Genomic DNA, 21918 nt, shown 5'->3' with positions numbered 1-21918 from the left:
AAATTGCCTGAGACAGGTAATCCATCACATTCAAGCCCATTTTTGGTCAAATTCAGTTTAATGTTGTGTTACTGCAGGTGCCAGCAGTAAGATGTTATCAGTGCATTCATGGACTAGACATCAGAAAATTGATACCAAAAACCATCAAGAGTATATTTTGTAGTTTCATTAAAAAATGTTGATCTCAAACCTGTAAAGTCAAATTATCCATGAGCTCCACTAACAGTGAAATTTCAGAGCCAATAGCTGCTTGCACCCATCTAAGAGCAATGTAGTAATCCTGGTGCCAAGCATCACAGCTCAGGATTCAAACATTGGACAGAGTGATGTGGAAAAGTGGAGAAAAGTTTTTCATGCAACTTCCAGTCCCGTTCGTATTGACTTCCTTGTGAAATGGAAGCGCAGCCGTTTTCTAGTATCAAACAAATGATTGCAATCAACAGGTTTCTAATTCTTTTTTAGATAACTTAAATGAGCTACAATCACTTTAAAAAAGTGATGTGTGGACAATGGACAGAAATGAAGTATTTAATTGTGTGCCAGTACATTGGCAGCAGGAGAAAATAAGTGCGCAGTCAGAGCTGGGTATGTAAATTTATGCTCAACACACCCACAAGTTTATGAGAGGCAAGAGAGAGCAGTGAAGAGGGGTGAGATTGTCCAAATGTCCATCCTCTGAGCTTACACACTAGGCCCTCGTGGATTTTGGTCATGGATATACTGTAACATGCGTCATGTGCTCACCCTCTCTTTTGTCAAGTTATGACCTGAATCATTGGCTCATTGCTATGAATTTGATCAATGCCAAGATCATAACCATATATATTCTTCTGTCAACTTGTGGAACAGCGCAAATCTTACAACTAAAATAAATATACAGAAAAAATAATTGTCTTTATCTATGTCTTAAATGTGCCACAATGCAGTTTGACAAAGTCTGGTAAGATCTGGGCTAAGAGTGGATAATCTGAAAGTCCAGGCGCACTGAACGTCACGTTACATGCCCGTAAAGTTCACCAGTCTGCAAGTGCAGATAAGTTTAGACATTTGGATTAAGACTGTCCAGTGAAACGAAACGAAACCAGTAGAGCTCTGGAACAAGGATCTATGGCCTGCAAAATCAAAATCAAACTCTATCAAAATGATGGAGAGAGGAAAGTGTGGAGAAAAAAAAAAAGGAACAGCCCACGACCCAAAGCCTTTAACCTCATCTGTCAAACATGGTGGTGGTTCTCTTATGGCTTGGTTAAGTAGGCTCCAATGGAACTGGCACACTGGCATTTACTGATGATTTCACTGCTGATGGAAGCAACAGGATGAATGCAGAGGTATATAGGAGCACTCTGTGCTCAGATTCAGCCAAATGCATCAAAACTCATTGGATGATATTTCATCATTCAGCAGGACAATGACCCCAAACATATGTCCAAAGAAACCGAAGAGCTTTTCAGGGTGAAGAGGTGGAATATCCTTGACTTGCCAATTCAATCACCTCAATCCAAATGAGCTGCATTCCATTGGAAGACCCGACTAAAGGCAGAGAGACCCCACAACAACAAGCACAGAGCAGATGACTGAAATTTTCTTTTTTTACATTACTGCCACTGCCTAGGAAGTACACAGATGCCTAGTTTTCCCAGTGTTAGTTCTTTGGCTGAGACATGCTTAGCATATGGGAAGCACCAGTGATATTTCCTGCAGAATTTGCAGGAAAGCTTGTTACCATATGTTTAGTTATGGAGGTGGATTTTAAGTTGTGGCCTTTCAAAGGCAGATTACTTACTGATGTCATGTCATTAGGACAGTGGTTCACATACTTTCCAACCTACACTGTGAATATTTTAATGGTGCATCCAGTATGGACAAGAACAATACAATGATTAGTGTGTTATTTGTTAAAATAGATTGTTTGTTCATTATTACAACTTAGATGAAGATCATCTGAACATATTTGAGCACAAATTTAAAAATAAATGAAGATAATTAGGGTTCACTTACTTTTTCTTGCCCCTGTATGCAGTTCCTCAGTCTAATGCTACAAACGGTCAAAGATGTCATACTATGGAGATTTTAATTTAAATGAGGGCCTTTGGTTCAGTGCATTTGGTTTGATTTGACTTTGGAAAGAGATACTTTGACATTAAACAACATTATGTAGTAACATAAATAATATAAACTATGTTCTGTTCACTCCACAAACTTTTTCACCGCTGAAAGGATTGTGAACATTTTAGTTGGAGGAGTAGCTCTCTATGGGACAAAGATACTTCCATCACACCGAAGGGACACAGATATGTATGAGAGCATGGAGAGGTCTGCAGGACATCACCAGCTACAGAAAACCCTTCCTCCACACAGTGGGGGAATCATCCAATGGCTGACAACCTGAATGTGTTTCACTGCTGGTTTGATAAGTCTACGTTCACACTCCTGCTCCAACATCACATAACCACCTGCACTAGCAACTGCCCACCTGTCAATGGATCACCGACTTTCTGACAGACAGGAGGCAGAGGGTGAGGATGGGAAGAATCAATCATATCCAGCGCACCAACAGTCAGGACTGGTTCCCCTCAGGAATCTATGCTCTGCCCTCTGCTCTTCTAATTCTACACCAATTGCACCTCAGGAGACCTGATAGTTCAACTCCAGTGACAAGTCTGTGTGGACAGGAGGTTTAAGAGCTGGCCCTCTGGTGTGGTCACAACAGTTTGGAGCTGATCACACTTATGGGACTTCAGGGGGAACCCTGCCACCACTTCCCCCAAGTGGGGAGTCTGAGAGCACAAATTAAGTATTACAAGAGCATCAACATTTTCATCTGAGACCACAGTTTATTTTCTTCCCTTAGCACACCTGCTTTCAAAACTGAAAACATTCCTAATACGTAAAAGTAACACTGAACATTTTTGTGGATGGGAAATTTTACGTTGACCACTTTTTATGTTAATTTAATCTAATGAGTGTAGTTGGAATGATGAGCTTTTTCCTCTGTGGTAAGTGTGTGCAGTGGTGGGTGTATGCAGCCATGCACAACGTAGCCCATGTCAGATCTCACTAACTTTTAAGCATGTAAGTACCAATTAATCACACTGCTATGTGTCTGACAAGCAATCAGCTATAAAAATATTCTGGATCTTTAAAGTAAATGCCATGGCTCGATATAGCCTGATGTTACAGTAATGACTTGTAATGATGGCTTTTTCTGGGTTTTGCCTAAACATTTTCCCTCACCACCTGCTTTATTTATATTGTAGTTTTAAAGCAATATTATGAGCGCAAACTGGCTGTAATACATCAACAGCTCTTTCAGTTTCTCTGCACGTGATGTTGACCCTACCAAGAAATGTGACACACTCTTCATGTCCACCCTTTACAAGACAACTGTCTGTGAGGCAGCTTCTTCTTGCATGTCATCAACTGATATTTCCTCTCTGGACAGAAAGGGAAGAGGGCCTGGAAGTCCCAGGATGCCACCCACCCGCATACTGGCATCCACATGGCAGCATCCCTAGAAACCCTTTCTGTTTCCATGGTAACTATCACAGCCGCAGAGAGAGGAGGATGTGGAAAGATGGGGTGGGTGGGAGGAAGATGGAGCGGGGAAGGAAGAGAAAGGCATCTACTGGGTTGCGATATGTGAACGACTAATGGCTTGTCAAGACTGTAATGAAAACCTTTTCAATGCTGCACTGTCATCTACAGACATCTGTCTGTCTGTCTGTGTGTGTGTGTGTGTGTGTGTGTGTGAAAACTACATATCCATGTAGTTTTCTGCTATCCTGGTTCCAGAACCCTGAATCACTGCCAATACCTCGGATGTTTTTTTAAGTGATTCAAATAGATCTGTTGTTATGCTTATTGTTTCCTCAGTTGGAAAAACAACCAAGCCAATCAGAACATTGTAAGTGGGATTGCGGTTATTGTAAATTGACATTCAGACTAACAACTCCTAAATCAGCATTTGACTTTCATCAACAAATTACAAATCGAAAAATGTTAACTGCTCCAAGCATCCACTACAACTGTAAGGACCTCCAAGAAAAACTGTGTGTGCAGAGAGGGGGGTTATGGGTAACCATAGACTGCACACCTCTGAAATATCAACAACCCACTGTGAAGACCTGTGTGTCAAGTATACCAGTGAGTTGAATGAAACACTTCACTCGCACCCTATAAGCCCCTTCTAAAGTATACTTTAATGTTACCAAAACTGACACACCTCTAATGCAGTACTTCAACCGGCCACTTGGTTAATGGAAATTGTTGGCAGCACTACACTGTGTTGCAGGAAGCACCAAGATGGCTGTCAATTCAATACAAAAATGGTAACAGAAGTTCTTCCAATTTCCTGGCCAGAAGTTACTGAGGAAAATTACCACAAACCGGTGATATGTACCATCTCCAACAACAGCCAAAGTGATTCACACGTGTTTCCATGACAAAACAGGTAAACTAGTTGTACCCATGGCATACTATGGAAATATTTTTTAAAATGCTATAAAAATTACTGTAAATACATAGTGGCAATGTCTGAGGTCCCTCCCCACTGATATACTTCTCCTGTTTGTGGACTTAAAGGTTCTCTAAATGAGCTTTTAAACAATAATATAGCAGCAAACAACTATTTTCTATGTAAAGAAATGTGTAGCAATGGTGCCCTGAGCAGAGAACAAAGTCAGACCCCCTCTGTATGTGTTGTCATCTGAGTTTCTCTGTTCTTTGGTAGCTGGTCTGGCATTGCGTTTATGTTAGTGCACGTACATGTGCATATTCGTGCATGTGAGTCCCTCCTGTTAAACCACTGGCCCTCCCTATGTTTGCAAAGACATAGGGACCGCCAATTTGCAAAATGGCCAAACAGAGGCTGGGGGTGTGGTTAACAAAGCACTTCTTTTGGTCTGAGATACTGTTGATCTAGTTCAACATCTAGTGGCAGTGATGGTCATTTACAGAACCTTTAATATGATGTCACCCCTGTCCATCATCAGACTCAACCACTGCCCCTCTGTCAGTTTATGAACCTGATTGGTTGAAAACAACATGATCATATACTCAACTCAATCATGAACACATTTGTGTTGTCGGTAATCATTGTATACATGTGATTACTTTTGGTTTATTTTTCCTTCAACATGTCTCAAATAATTGTTCTTTGTAAAGTGTGGAACGACCCTGATGAAGGCCACAGGACAAAATGTGCAAGTCTTACAATAGATAAGTGGTTGGATAAGTGGGCAGGTATTTTTGATCCATCAAGACTGCCATCCCTTCTTCATACACCTTACAAGTAACTGAAGTCATGCCAAGACTCCCATTATACTATGTGCATCAAAAGAGCATGATGAAAGAAAAAGTGAGGGCAGAAGACAACCAGGGTTACAGTGCATGAAATCACTGGGGCCTGTTAAGTGTGGACAGCCTTGTGAATGTACTGACACTAACACTCAGATGGAGGGATGAGAGAGAAAAATGAACAAGGCCAAGTGAAAGAGAGACTGCGGATGGCTGCAGAGCTACAGTGAATCTGACTAATCATTCTCTTTGTGAAGTCGTCTCACATGACCTGATAAAAATGCAACCTTAATACACCTTCAGATTAGCTGGAATTGGCCTCATTTCATAGGAAAATGCCCCACCGCACCCCCCACCCGACGCGCACACGCGCGCACACACACACACACACACACACACACACACACACACACACACACAAACCTGAACCTTTCCTTTTCGGTATTCATAAGTCCCATAAGCTTATAAACTTTACCTCTGAGCTGTGCAATCTCACAAATCCAACTCTTTTGGATTTAGCAGATATGCATGTTTCTCCAACCTTCTCAGTTTCATTGTTCAGTCTTTCATGCTGGATCCACCAACCTCCACTTTCCTCTGAGCTGGGGGAGGGAGCCCTCCTCTCTCTCTAAATATGTGCTCAATCTGCAGCTTTCATCCCCTTGTCTTTGGCCTCATTGTAATGAACCCATCCAACAGACAAAAAAAAACCTGCACATGTATAACATATATGAGGTTGAATTCACACCATCAGGAAAACCCTCAAAAGACAAAAAATGTACTTCATCTGCTCCTCAATACTTGATCACTTTAACAACCTACTGATTATGCACCAGAAATAAAACATCTCACCGACTGGCATATTAAACTCAACAAGTGAACATAATTGTCTATTATTGTAATCAACAAAATTATTCTCATCACTTTGACACCTTAATCAACAGGCAACTATTGTAGAGAGGTGTAAAATCCGACTTGGAGAACACAAGAAAACAAACTGTACTGGTCAACATAATGAACCTTTTTAAGGTATTTTTTAGAGAATTCTGTAGAGTCATTTCACACGTATAATAAACAACTTCATAGTTCACTGATGTTTTCTATTGGTTGATCCCTAATTTAAAGACAGAAATGACCATTAACAAAGTTGGCTGCACCACCATGTTTTCAGAGCCAGTAACTTAAATGATAAGGCTGTTGTTACTCCGTTCACTCATTTTTGTTATTGTCAGGAACTCCCTTAAAAAGACCTGAACTAACAACCCCTGAGCATTTGTGGTTTTCCTAACTAGCCTGTGGCAGTGGCAGTGTAATTTCGCTGTAATTGTACTTGTACTGTTACAGTGACAATAAAGCTCATCATCATCATCAGTTCCTGAGCTCACTGATTCCTACTGAAGCACCACTGGGCTCAGGTCCAACAAACCAAAGCTCACAAAAACACCCATCAAGCACTTTATTAGGAACACTTGTACACCTACTTGTTCATACATTTATCCAAACAGCCAATCATGTGGCTGAAGTGCAGTGCATAAAATCCTGCAGATACAGGTCAGGAGCTTCTGTTAATGTTCACATCAAACATAAGACTGGGGCAACAATGTGATCTCAGGGATTCTCCGAGCGTGGTGTGATTGTTGGTGCCAGATGGCCTGGTTTGAATATTTCTGGAACTGCTGATCTGCTGGGATTTTCACACACAACAGTCTCTAAAATTTACTTAGAATGGTGTTAAAACAAAACAAAATCTAGGAAAGCATTCCACAAAGCCCAACACATTGAACCTTGAGGCAGATGGGCAACAATAGCAAGAGACTTCATCAGGTTCCATTCCTGTCAGCTAAGAAGAGAAATCTGAGGCTGCAATGGGCTCAAGTTTATCAATACTGGTCAGTTGAAGCCTGGAAAAACAAAGCCTGAATCTTGATTTCTGCTGAGGCAGCAGATGGTAGGGTCAGAATTTGGTGACAAGGGAATGAATCCATGCACCAAATCTGCCTTGTGTCATTTCCATACTACTAAGAAGGAAGTTACTAAGTTATGAAAGCAAAGGGCGATATTACTAAGTATTAGAATCAAATGCTCAGTATTTTCCACTGGCAACAGTATTTCGTTAAACTGTACTCAAATAAGAGGAAATTGTGCATTATTAAGGACTATTTTCAGCAGTGGATTGATCCACATTTGGCCCCCCTGTGAGTTAGCTGGAAGTAGGATGGTATATGTGGAACTGAGTCAAAATAAAGGACAGTTTTTGTGTTTATGGTAATGTCTCCTTTGATAGTGCAACAAATTTGTTACTGTCCAAGCTTAGTGTATGCATGTATGCTGTCAGTTTAGATGAAATGGTAAATGGGCTGCATTTATATAGCACTTTTCTAGTCTTATCGACCACTCACAGTGCTTTTCACCACAAGTCACATTCACACATTGACGGTGGAGGGGTCACCGGGAAAGATAAGATAAGATAGCCTTTATTAGTCCCACAGCGTGGAAATTCACAAATGTGGGGAAAAGGCTCTTGTCTGTCATTGGGAGCAACTTGAGATTCAGTGTCTTTGCCAAGAACACTTGAGCACGCTGACAGCATGAGCTGGAGATCAAACTGTCAACCCTGTGGTCAGGAGACAACCCACTGTGTCACCTGAAAACTCACTTAGCCAAATAATTATTCATTTGCCAAAATAACTTTCACTCACATGTGCAGAGAAACTGTTGCACTGTAGGGCCTGGCTATTGTAAATGCAAACAGAACATTTAAATAGAATGATTGTGATATTAGATATAAGATTCGTCCAGATAAAATGACAACATTAATATATAGATCCATCACAGCTTATTAAACTTGATCTTATTAAAAATGTTTGTACCGTGATTAGAATTTTAAAACTGTGAATTATGTGTTGGTTAGACTGTGCACTTTCTGAACATGTTTTAGCTACTCTGATCAAACAGAGCATTTTCCACCAACACACAGTCTGAGCTGGAAGACTGTTCATACAAAGCAAAAAAAAAGTACATGTTTTGTTGATGAATTTGTAATGTATGCTCATCAAGTTGTGTGATATCCACATTTATTTATTCTTTATTTTTCCGGAGGCAAAAGCATATATAAAATTCATGTAAGTGAAATTTTCCTGGGAGCTAGAGAATGGTGCTCAAAATGGATGGAGGGCATTTGGCTAGTAACTCCTACATCACACATTCAAAAACCTTATAAGCATGCATTACCTGTATTTAGGTGAATCTCGTGATATATACGTAAGAACTCATTAAAATAATTTATAATCCAAAAAATAAGTGTCAAAACATGAAACTTGGTCTCATGCCCCACTGAGTTTCTGTGCAATACTTGACATCAACTGGTCATTTGGTGGTGTTTCCAGGGCACCCCCGAAAAATCTAAACACAGTAGCACTCCAGATATGTTTCACCTACAGTAGATGCAAAAAAAAAACTGGTACAACAAACAAAAAACCCTCCTTGAGCCATACCCTAAAGTGAGCCATTTTTAATTTACTGTGATGAGAAAAGCCTTAAGACCTTGATAAGGGTTTAATGAAAATATTTGGCATAGTGGCAATGCCCCGGTGGGACAGCAAATTCTGATGTTTCGCAGAGGAAGTTGTTATTAAGGACCTAGAAATGCTCGAAAACTCACAAAACCTACCCCATGTGTCAGGAGTGGGAGAAACTGATGTCTGATGAGTCTCTGGACTGGATATGGCAAAATGGGTCGATGGTGGTGATGTAGCCCTCGCAGTAAGTGCAACCTATATGTATGTAATTTGTTTAGCACATGTAACATCCCAAGCCAGAACCCCTCAAAATGAATGACAATGCGAAGGCCTGATCAACAGTGCTTGCAGGTTTAATTTGTATTATTATTTGGTTTCTTTACAACATCATTTAATTGATGAGGAGGAATTGATTGTGATTGTGTTCTTTTTTCCTGTGATAAACTTTGGTAGCAAAGATAACAAGCTATCTGGGTTATCAATATAAATTACTTATGTCTATATTTTTTCTAAAAGTGATGGGATTGGATTATTCCCTTACTGGCTCCCAGCTTACTTTAACTGAATATTTCATACACCTACGCTGCAGGGTGGTGCGCTAGAGGTGGCTCTATTTAGAGGAAACACTGCACTAAAACCTGGATAACTCCAAGTAAATATGTGGAGAAAAAGAAATAGAAAAAAGAAATTCATGAGAAAACAGATGACTCACTGTATTGCACCATCTTGCTCAGTAATCTAACAGTGCAACACTGGTCAGATCCTGTAATTAAATATCATATGCAAACACAAAACTACAACTCCAAGTCACTGCCTAAATATCTGACAGCTGACCTTTGACACTGTGTGATGGATGTGTGACACTGAGTAATTATCATTAAGAAAGACAGCCCCTGGTTTATCATCATCATGTGGACTGTGCTGCAGTTCTGTCACAGTACAAACCTTAGCAGCACACCATAGCCACATACAGAACTGCTGTGGTCAGCTAGAAAAAAAACAAACAGTTTGATAGCTTAATAAAGGCAGTGAGGTGAGGCAAAGAAATAATTCATAATATAAGAAAGCATAAAGTATACTGGAAAGAACCTCTGTGAATGAATGAATGCACAATGAATTCAATACAAAAACACTTCATCAACAAGGTAGTGCAGAATGCAAACACTGTAACTTTACCTAAGCATGGAGGACCTGTGAGCCCCCTTCTGACACTTTTTTTTCTGTTCTTCAAATTAAAAAAATAGTTCAATTTGAGCATTGGTGGAGCCTGTGCATTGCCTGTGATTTACATGTAATCTGCCCCAAAGTCTTTTTATACCCACAAGATCATGCATTTTTATATCATTTCATGTTGTTTATCTATAGGAAAGGAGATGGTAGTCCATCTTTCAATCAAGTAGCAGCCTCAGGGGCTGAAAAATGAAGCCAACACAGAGGTGCTAAAAACTGCAGTTCTTCAGAAGGCCGCTTGAGGCTGGCTCCAAAAGTGAGTCAATCCCAGCCAGACTTAGTTTCTGCAACTGTTAGCTAAAACTGCACCAAATACTGCAATTTCAACAATGTTTGAAGTGAGGGAATCAAATTCAAACTCTGGCCTCTCACTGGGCGAAATTCCAGTGACACGGCTGGGATGTCACCCAGGTAATAACAGCATTGGCAAGGACCAAAACATCACAATCCTCCCAGCAGACAAGGGTAGCTGCACAGTTGTGCTCAATACAACTGATTACCAGGCCAAGATCTCTGCACTACTCAGCGACTCTAACACCTATGAAACTCTGAAACGAGACCCGACCAGTGGTTATAAAAAGAAGGTGATAGAATGTCTACAACAACTGCAAAAAAAAAAAGAAGGGGTCATTGACAAAACACAATATTACCGGCTTTATCCCCAGGACTCCATCCCCTGCCTATATGGACTCCCCAAAATCCATAAAGAAGGGGCCCCGCTCAGGCCTATTGTCAGCAGCATAAACTCGGTCACATACAGCATAGCCAAATACATAGCCAATATCCTGGCACCTTTGGTGGGCAACACCCCACACCACATCCAAAACTCCATAGACTTTGTGAGTAAAGTCCGGAACTTAAAAATGGAGCCAGATGAAACCATGGTTTCCTATGATGTGACTTCTCTTTTCACCTGCATTCAAACCGTGGAGGCTCCGGCCACAGTAAAAGAACGACTCACACAAGACAACTCCCTGCAACACCGAACAAATCTGAAACCCGGACACATTTGCCAGCTTCTGGATTTATGCCTAAACACTACATATTTCCAGTTTGACGGCAAATTTTACAGACAGAAACATGGCTGTGCCATGGGTTCACCAGTATCCCCCATTGTGGCAAATCTATACATGGAGGAGGTAGAGAACAGGGCTCTGAACTCCTTTGAAGGAATTACACCGAGCCACTGGTTCAGATATGTGGACGACACATGGGTTAAAATCAAAACCAAAGAGGTGCAAGCTTTTACCGAACACATTAACTCAGTGGACAAAAACATCAAGTTCACCAGAGAGGATGTCAAGGACAATAGTCTGCCCTTCTTAGATTGTGACGTCCATATGAAAAAGGACAGGAGCCTCCACATTGGGGTATACAGAAAACCCACACACACAGACCAATATCTACTTATCGACTCACATCACCCTCTGGAACACAAGCTTGGTGTTATCAGAACCCTGCAACACAGAGCTGATAACGTACCCACCAGCTCACAGGCCCAAAGGGTAGAACACAAGCACCTGAGAGGCGCCCTCACAACTTGTGGTTACCCCAACTGCACCTTTGTGAAAACTGCTTCTGCTTCCAGAAAGAAAAGTAGCAATATGGTTGAGAAAGAAAAACCAAACAAGAGAAACAGCATAGTCATCCCATGTGTGTCTGGGATATCAGAAAAACTCAGGAGGATCTTCAACAAACACCGTATCCCTGTGTATTTCAAACCCAGCAACACACTCAGAAAGAGACTGGTACACCCCAAGGACAGAACACCACACACCCGAAAAAGCAACCTGGTGTGTGCAGTCCAATGCAATGAGGAATGCAAAGACCTCTACATTGGAGAAATGAAACAACCACTGCATAAACGCATGGCCCAACACAGGAGAGCTAACTCCTCAGGCTTGGACTCTGCTGTCCACTTACATCTTAAGGAGAAAGCCCACTCCTTTGAGGACAGCAAGGTTCACATCCTGGACAGGGAGGACAGGTGGTTCGAAAGAGGAGTGAGAGAAGCCATCTATGTGAAAGTAGAGAAACCATCCCTCAACAGGGGAGGAGGCCTCAGACACCACCTATCTCCAATTTACAATGCTGCCCTTTCATCCCTTCCCAGGAGATTCAACAATTTAACCTCTAAGAGAAACAACTGTTCACAAGTGGCACGTGACTCCAACCACTGTCGTTATAACACAATAGGGCTCTAACGAAGTGGAAACCAACTCTCCACCAAGACAGTCACTGTAACGACTGTCGTTGGCACATGGAGCACAAAGGGAACCAATGACATCATCAGCCTTGTGAAAGCCCTCCCAGAGGTTAAATACCTGGGTCTCCACACCAGATAGTTGGACCAGTCCCAGCCTGGTCAGGTGCGAGAAAGAACTGATGAAGCCTCTTGGATGAGAGGTGAAACGTCTTCCTAGACAAATAACCAAGTCCAGTTGCTTTCGATTTAAAACTCCTTTGAGAAATGTCTAACTTGCATGTTAAATAAACACACCGTTAGTGTTCACAGAATAATAGCAATACCCCGATTGATCGGACAATTGTCATTACAAATACGTGATGGGTGGATTAGAATTAATGCTTCTAGTCACCGTTCACCTTAAAACCATTCACCTGCAGTTAATACTCTGGTGTCTGCAGCTGAGAGAAGCAGCCCCCACTCCCACCTTGTTCACTTTTAGTGTGCGAGACTGATATAACGTACGCCATCTCAATGGCAGATTTAGATATGGGCAGCATCTTGTCAGGCGGGAGCACAGGCGCTCACCCAGAAAAAAAAGTTACATTTGTGCAGTCTGTTTTCTATCACTTATTTGCACATCACGTCAATGATATGTAGTTTCTGCAGGCTTCTGCTGCTGAGACGATCTCCTGTCTCACTCTCAGAGGTGGTGGGAGATGTAGAGGGGGTGGGGGGGTAGTTTGAACACAGGTCTCCCCACTGGAGCAGGGGAATCTATTATATAGCGCATCTATCTCTGTACAGTATAAGTATTAACCAAGCATGTTGTGTTAAAAACCAGAGAACACAATCGGCAAATGTACTCCAGGCCTGAAGGGGGCAGACAAAGTAACAAGTATCAATGGAACCCGAAACAGCAGCCAGTGCTCATAGGGGGATTGAGTTCACCTGCACACCTGCTTGGAGAGCATGGGAAGAAATGTTTGATGGAGGTCAGTCATATGGATTTACTCCTGGCAGGAAGGCAAGAGAGAAAACAGCTCATTGTCAGCACTGAAGACACAACTGGTAGGAGGATATCAAGGCTGGACTCTGCATTTCATTTCAGGCACTTATATCATGTTTATTAATGCTGAATGTAGTTATAATTTTGTCACCTTTGTCACTTTTGTGCAATAGTAAAATTGTACCTTTTTTATTTGGACTATTTAAGTTTATACGATACATGGATGATGTTAATTTGCTGACATGTATATATATTTCTTTGTTTAACTTTAAGGTTATCAACCTATTGCATTCAACATCCATCTAGAAAAAAGAAAAGAAAAGAAAAGGAATTGAGTTGTCCCTGAATCTTTTGTGCTGAACAAGCCATTTTCATGTTTGGGCAGTCTGAGCTGGAGAAACTTAACACCCACACAACTTGACATTGCAATATCTGGGCAGATTTCATATGGTGATCTAATTGATGACTTTGCATGAAGGAAAGTAAAGGTCAGGCTTTAGATGACAGTTGTGCAAATTAAAATGTGTGTGTCTTGTTTGTGTGCAATAGTGTAATAATCAGGTTGTCTGGTCGGATGAAGGATTTGCTCCTTAGGTGTTTTTTGTACTGCTCTGTTGAACAGAGTAAAAACATGTTGTTGACTGACTAAGGATGACTTTTTTGTGGTCCTTTTATCAAGTTACGCTGCCGCCTGTTGTAGGTCCCAACCACTAAACCAGCTGCTATGACAAAACATAAAAAATGACTCGTATGACTCAATGACTCAGATGATCGATATCAATATTGCTGGCAAAAAAAACGTGATCCGGGGCATCCCTACAGAATATGTTCCGGATTCGAGGGACAGCTGTGCAGCAGCAGCTGATTTCTTATACTTCCTACAAAAGGACAAAAGAAAATGTCAAGGAGATGACAAATTACACCTTTTTCCCTCCAACTGAGTCGACTGCTGTTCTCCCAATGCCACAGAGGAAAACCATTCGTTTTGTGCTCTCCAGTGTTCAGCTAAGGACCGCACTGAAGCCACACTTGTCAGATCTACACACACTTCAACAGCCCTCTGAAGCATTGAGAAGAAAGAGGCTTGTGTCTACATTGAGAATAGTCAACACAATAAAGGAATTTGTTAGTAGATTGTTGGTTTGACTCTGCTGGGACTATGCTAAGAAATTACAGAAGGTCACCAGACTTGTCCTTTATATTGTAACCCCACACCACAGGTCCCCCAACAGTGCTGTTGGAAAAGAGCCGAGACCTAAACTGTCTGGTTACAGTGATGTAGTTACTTGCTTCATGGCAAGATGAAGTGAACTTGAACACATTTAGCTAAACTGCTACAATGATACGCAGTGTATATGCCACCTTAATTAACAGCCACCTTGTGATTTGATGAAGCTTTTCAGTCTTTTGAATATCAGCTGAAGCACAGCACATTTTCATAGTATTTGTTTATTTTTTTCCATTTTTATGTTGACAATCTGTGTGTCACAGACCACAGGAGGAGCTCAGGCAACACTACAGTCCTATTCAAACAGCAGACAAAGAGTAGAAAAATATATACTGTGGCATAAAACAGTAAGGCTATTTGCAAATAAGGACACTAGATTTCCAATCATAGTAAACAAGTTTGAAACGTTGATGCCAGAACAGGAACAGCACACACTAAAGAGATAATAGCAGGTCCTTTAATCCTTTGTTCTCTATTTGAAAACAACTGTAAATCCATCGCTACAGTAGCTGACTTACTAAATTGTTAATCTAGTAAAGTCACTCTTGGGACTAATATTAAGCAGAATTGTGACTGATGCCCTTTGCAGAATGTATGATGAAATGGCTTCCAATAAAAGTTACAATCCAATCCACTTGGGGGTGCTAGAGAACATGCATGTGCAGAAGAGGAAACCTCAGGAGGGACAGCTTTTGTCCTCGCAGTTTGAGCTATTTTGATAGATGATAGATCTCATACAGTGTGTGTGTGTGTGTGTGTGTGTGTGTGTGTGTGTGTATACATGTCTTTCTATGGTTGTGTTTTGGTTTGCAACCATCTAAACCATCGTTGTGAGAACATTTTGGAGCTGTAGGAACAGTTTGTTTTTTTGGGCTAGGATTAGAATTACGTTATGGTTAGAGTGAGGAAAACATAACGCTTCTACCATTTTGTGTGTGTGTGTGTGTGTGATTAAGTGATAGATTGTGGATGTACCTGTGTTCGTAGAATCTCTCCTTTGGTTAGCTGCATGTCTCCAGTGAGTTCTTTAACAGTGATTCCCAGTGGCTCCAATCGCTTACTGAAGTAATTAGTCATCTCTGCTGCCAAGGCCTTCATTGGAGCCACATATACTATCTACAGAGAGAGAGAGCGAGAGAGAGAGAAATAAATAGGACAAACTGAGAGGGGTAGAATGAGGAAGATAGAAGTTGGAGATGGGGGGTTGGGGGATGAAGGGGGATACAGGAGAGAGGGACTGGGTTGGACACTTAAGTGATAAATGAGAAAACAGAGGGAGGATCATTTGTTCTCTGGCAACCAGTACAAATCACAGTTTATTGAGAAATATGATGCCAGACACTTGCATAGCTAAAGTTTAATGGTGATGTATGAAAAGTGGATATTGTCAGTGGCTGGCACTACACAACACTACGTGCAAGTGTGCGTGTGTAAGTCTTCATGTGAGATGACAAAGACTTTTGAGTATTACTTTTTTTTTTTCCAACACAGTACACTCAGGTTTGCAAACTCATCAAAGGTATAAAGGGTGACAAAGATGCTAACAGGGCAAGGAGGCAAGACACTGCTAAGGTCCCAGCTAGGTCAGCCAGGCAGACACACTTCAGATGCAATGCAAGTTAGCATTAAACATCAGCCTACTGTTATTTGCTGACATGAAACTTGGAGAGGAGAGAACAAGTTTACATGACTGCTGTGCCAGCAGTTCACTCTCATGGTGTTTTTTCTAGTTCCCAGAAGGAACTATCTACACGAATCACACAAAGGACGACTGGATTCAAAACGCAGATTTTTGCCGAAAGGTGACAAGTTTGCACCCCCGCAGCTGCACAGTGCACCCTCAGCCTATAATAGGCCTAAATTCAAACTAGCAAAGCATTGTAAACATTTTTGACAGCTGAACAGCTCTCAGTTAAAGCTAAACCTAATTTCTCAACCAGTGTTTTACCATGTGTGACGGGGTCCTACATAAGCACAATATAATTGGGTAAAGTTGGAATAGTTTATAGAATTTTAATTTAGAGATCCATTAATATTATTTCATTTTAGTTCTTGTCACTTGTATCTAGTGGGAGAAAAGGTAATGCCATGTATTCCCATGCATCAATGCAATTCAGCAATATTGTAATCGATATTGTTGCAACTTGTCACTGTCAATAAAATATGATCAAACTATAGCCACAGAGTCCTAATGAATGCTTAATAAAAGCCAAGAATGTTACTTTAATTAACTAATTAAAATTCATTTAACGAGAAATATTAGATATTAGTAGAGATACACTTAACATTTGTTAAAACTTTCCATTGATGGTTTGCTATTATAAATATATAAATATATAATAGTGTTCTGTGATGTTTTAAAAACATCAATAAAGAGAGGAGAGGAGCTGTTGATATATTGTGGATGGGGGGTTTGATGATTTCGGTTGATGGTGTCTGAATGGCTCCAGCTCCTGGTGTGTTTTAATTTTTCATCACTTTTCATCACTTTATTTATTATTTTCTTGTTTTCTACATTTTCCAAGTTTTCGCTGGATTTTCCTGTTATTTCCCACACTGTTTGTAAAGGAGAGCCATGTAGAGAAGAGTGGGAGCGTTGTTTACTCATGGGACCAGCTGATCGCGTTGGGTAAACCATTGCTTCTGCCCTGAGTGAGGACTGAAATCCCAGAGGAGCTGCAGAGGAGACATCGGGGTTGTGGAGCTGGCGCTAAACGCAGAGCGGAAAAAGGGAAGTATAAACCTTCTGTTCCAGCGATCATCATGGGGAATGGGGGTCCTTGGGCAATAAGATGGATGAGCTAGGCGCACTGATCAGGAACCAGAGGGAATACTGGGAATGTAGCATTCTGTGTTTCACTGAGAGCTGGCTGCACTCGCATATCCTGGACTACAGTGCGGCTGTATCTGGCTTCAGGACTGTTCAGGTGCACAGGGACATTTTATGGAGTAGTAAGAAAAAGGAAGGAGGGATTGCACTGTTCGTGAATGAAAAGTGCTGCAATCCCAGACACATTAATGTGAACGTGTCTGTGGCTGTTGAGCTGTGGGAATATGCTCATGTTACTTGTTGAGGGAGTTATCTTCCATCATTGTTGTTGCTGTTTACATTTGTCCAACAGCTGATGCAAACGTAGTGTGTGACCCCATTCACTCCACTGTTTCAAGACTACAAACTCAGCAGCCTAATGCTTTTGTAGCCATTACTGGGGACTGGATCACATCACATAAGGCAAACATTGCCAACATTTTGCCTGAGACAATAGAATACTAGACCTCCCGTATGCAAATGCTAAAGATGCACACAGTGCCACTGACTGTGACTACTGGCCAGGTAATGAGACAGCTGGACAGACTCCACCAAGGCAAGGCTGCAGCCCCTGAAGGCATCAGCCCCAGGGTTCTGAGGACCTGTGCCAACCAGCTGTCTGCTATCCTGAGCCTGAACCTGGAGAAGATTCCAATGTTGTGGAAGACCACCTGCCTGGCTCCTGTTCCCAAGAAGTCAATTCCATTTGGCCTCAATGACCACCAGCCAGCTGCCCTCATATCTCATGTGATAAAGGTCCTGGAAAAGCTGGTCTTGGCCCAACTTCTACAGAGAGATCACTCACATCTGGACAGAACCAACATTCTTTGATTCCCCAGTGCATTCACCACCATCCACCGCTGCTACTGAGGTGATGGATGGTGTGAGGATAGATATATCCACCATCTCCTGGATTACCAACTACCTGACAGACCGCAGTTTGTCTGACTGAGCAGTACTCTGTCTGATATGGTGGTGAGTTGTACAGGGGCACCACAGGGGACTGCGCTGTCTCCAATCCTGTTCACCTTGTACACCTGAGTGTCTACATTGTCACCACAGACTGAACTGGACGACCACCACAAAGGTTGTACATAAGAAGGGGATGAGCAGACACGAAGAAGCTGATTCCCTCAAGGTGTGCAGCAGTCTGTTGTGGCCAGTGCACTGAACTTCATGGCTGTAGTCTGCTGGGGGAGCAGCATCAGAACCAGCGACACAACAGACAAATAAATAAATTGATGAAGGAAGATGGCTCTGTAATTGGTTGCAAACCAGACAGCTTTGAAGCTGTGGTGAAGAGGTGAACACTGAACAAACTCTCTATCCATTATGTATAATCCTGAACACCCTCTCCACATCTGGACAGGCAGTGGAGCACTTTTTCCAACGGACTGTTTCAGCTCCTCTGTCACAAGCACAGCTCTTTTCAACTCCACAACCCTGTCTGACAGAGAACTCTCAGAGGTGTCATCTTCACAGTTTCTGGTTCAACCAACCTCCACTCTGTTTTTACAGCTTTGCAGATTATGTACTGTATTTTACTATGTATTTGTTGTGTTTACTCTTCCATTATAGACATCGATCCATCTAAATGATAAATTAATTAATTTGACTCAGTGCTGACTCACATGCTATCATCTTTATTGACACTAGGAATCGGGACCGGGGTTTAAATTTTTTACAGGCTCAGAACTGTAATAAGCTCCGGTATTTGAACGTTGTATATTTATTTGGCGTTTGGCATTTTCAATTTGCCTACTGTTAAATGAACTTTTTTCACCCACTGACGGTGATGCATTGTGCAACTACACTGTTGTAGTGTTTACATTCTGTAGACAGCAGAGATGCTGAAATGGACTGCAGAGTGGGTTCTGTGGATCTGCTATGGACACATCCATAACTGTGGGCAAGAACTTACTGTATATACTTTAGGTAGGAAGATAAAGGTAGACAGTAGACAGAAAGGTAGGGAAGTTTTTTTGTTTGTTTGTTTGTTTTTTTCTTACAGCTGGGATACAGCTGTCAAAAACAGTGAAACAGCAATGAACAGTACAATATTCAAAATTCATTGTTTTAGTTTTTAACATTTTATCCAACATTTCAGTGCTATAAGTTTAGTTTTGATAAATGTAAACTCATTGGAAAGGGAAAAAAAAACAAACAAACACTGGTGTTGCTCACCATTGAGGTTAAATCACAAAAGGCTTAACAAACCAGCAAAACAGACAAATCCTCTTGGAGGAAACAAAATCCAGTAAATTCAGCTGTCCCTGAAATAAAACAGCTCTCCATTTAAATGGTGCCTATAATTTCAGCATCCAAAGCTCCAAGGATCGGATCTGAATCTCTGCATGGGGTGTGCGTGAATCTCAGCAAGGAGCACGCTTAATCACCATGAGGTATGTTGAGAGACTCTGTGGTGGAATAGCACTGGAAGCATTCAGCAGTTATTGCAGACATTCTAAAACATTACACAGGAGTTCTCCTAAATTCTGACTGTGATTTTGTTGGCAGTGAGACAGACAAATTACAGTCAGTCCAGGTAAAACGCCTCCTCCAAACAACAAATGCAATATGTAACTGAACTACAACACATCCATCATGGTAGTGATAAGCGAGCATATATTTGCAACATTTAGTTTGTGTATTCGTGTGGTGTCACAGTCAGACCTTGAACTCATCCTTCTTGATAACGCCGCCTGGCTGCAGGTGTTGTCGGATCTCATGTAGAACAGTGAGCATGGCGATGTTGGTCTTGCCGGCACCAGTTGGAGCACAGATTAGAAGGTTTTCATTGGTATTATAGGCTGTCTCAAACACCATGGACTGGATCCTGTTCAGACGCTTCATCCCCTTGAACACCAGCTGCCCGATCTGAGAAAACCAAATAAGGGAAGGAATGGACAAATATGGGTTAACACATCATGAACATTATACCCATAATACAAATATCTGCATGCTTTAAATATATAATGATCACATGAACTATCCTGCACTAATTAAAGATATTGATAAGTAATATATCGTTCTCATTTTTTATGGATGATTACAGTGTCTGTATTTCCTTCAAATCAATGGATATAACCACATGGAAAGCACACTGTATAAATTGTATAAAAAATAATAATTTAATTACATTTTTTTTCAATAATTAAACAAACTTGAATAATTAGCTCCCCTCTGCTTCCTCTTTGAAAACTAATGATAATACTTTCTTTAGCATTGGTCTGGGTTGTCTCCTACTCCATGTTTTCTTGTGATGTGCATGTTTTCTTTTGTTTTTGTTGGCGTTGTTGTTCTGAATGATTTTGATGGTTAGAAAAGTCAAGTGTTTGAACAAAAAATTGAAAAAGCTAGCTACAATTTATTTTTAATTGTATTTCAGTAATAGCAATCAGGTACTGTAATATATTTAGGGCTACAGCTAATTAACTAAATACTTAATATATTCATTGTTTGGTCTAAAAAACATATCAGAAAACAGTGAAAAATGACCATCAAAAGTTCCAGGAGCCCAGTGCAATGTCATCAAAATGTTATTTCTTTCTTTGTTTTTACAACAGACACAAACACAAAACTCACATATTATGATATACTGTCTCTTTAGACAAAGAAAAGCAGGAGATTTACGAAATTACAACCTGTTAATTTTTGATATTTTACTTTCCTTTCCTTTCCAAAGTGACTTTTAACTGATAATCAGAATTGTTGCTGATGAATTTTTGAATAATTGTTTTAGCTGTAAATATTTACAGTAATATATTAAAAACATATCATGACTGTTATTGAAGTAAGCATTATTAATCATCTACAGCTTTCTGCATGCTTAAATAAGAATTCAGAAAATTACCTTAATGCTCTGCCACACCCATAACTAAGCATGAAACCCATCAGTCACAGAGTCTCCATCAGGCAATATGTTAATATAGCAATACAGGCTAGTTTAGTTTATATTGAAAACATTTTCAGTTCAATAATTAAGAAAAATACTGATATTTATTCATATAAATGTACTTATTCTCCAAGGTCTAATTATACCACTATCTTGACTATTATAATAATGTCATTTTAACATTCCAAGTATTTACAAAATATGATTCTCACCTCAAAAGAAAAAAAAAAAATTCAAAATACACAGCTGCAGCTGTGAGCCCTTGGCTACAGTTAACAGAAGGCTAAACACTAGCAACATTCATTATAGCCACTCATCGCCTGCTTTCATGGTAAATCTGCCCACACAACCAATCACTACTAAACATTTAAAAATTACAGGAACATGAAGTTAGCAAGCTGCTAACTGTCCAGGAGAAGAACACCAAGTTCTCTCCATCTCTGAAACACTTCACCGATATTGGCACATGTCCATCTGAAGGGACACGCACATCTGCATTTGTAGACTGCCAATAGGAACACTGTCTCTCTGAAAAGACCAGTGATTGGCCAAAGTCTCCGGTCACAGACTAGATTTTCTAAAGTCTGAAAACAGAGCCAAGATGAGGTGCAGACGTCTAGTTTGCTCTAAGACCACTTTAATTCCAGCATGCTGAAAGGAGGTTATGGAACATTTGCCCATTGATGCTGGAACATTGACTGCCTATCCCAGCTTTAAACACATTTAATGTTGTGTTACTCATCTGTGAA

The 21918-nt window shown here is 40.8% G+C and overlaps 1 protein-coding gene across 2 annotated transcripts in view; it reads right to left on the bottom strand.

Annotated features, from left to right (window-relative positions):
• The window catches only part of ascc3 (activating signal cointegrator 1 complex subunit 3), a 171066-nt gene that overhangs the window by 91993 nt on the left and 57155 nt on the right, over positions 1-21918 (bottom strand). For both annotated transcript variants that reach the window (XM_071469778.1, XM_071469779.1), the window contains exons 9-10: positions 19948-20151; positions 15441-15581 (exon numbers count right to left, since the gene is read on the bottom strand). In XM_071469778.1, coding sequence (XP_071325879.1) covers positions 15441-15581; positions 19948-20151 — 345 coding nt within the window. The remainder of the gene's footprint in view (positions 1-15440; positions 15582-19947; positions 20152-21918) is intronic.

This window comes from Trachinotus anak, unplaced genomic scaffold (genome assembly GCF_046630095.1).
Source record: "Trachinotus anak isolate AG129_WGS33_773 ecotype Australia unplaced genomic scaffold, CSIRO_AGI_Tana_v1 ptg000032l, whole genome shotgun sequence".
In the NCBI taxonomy this organism is placed as follows: Eukaryota; Metazoa; Chordata; class Actinopteri; order Carangiformes; family Carangidae; genus Trachinotus; species Trachinotus anak.
The sequence above is the reverse complement of the archived record's forward strand: the minus strand, read 5'-3'. Positions and strand labels throughout refer to the sequence as shown.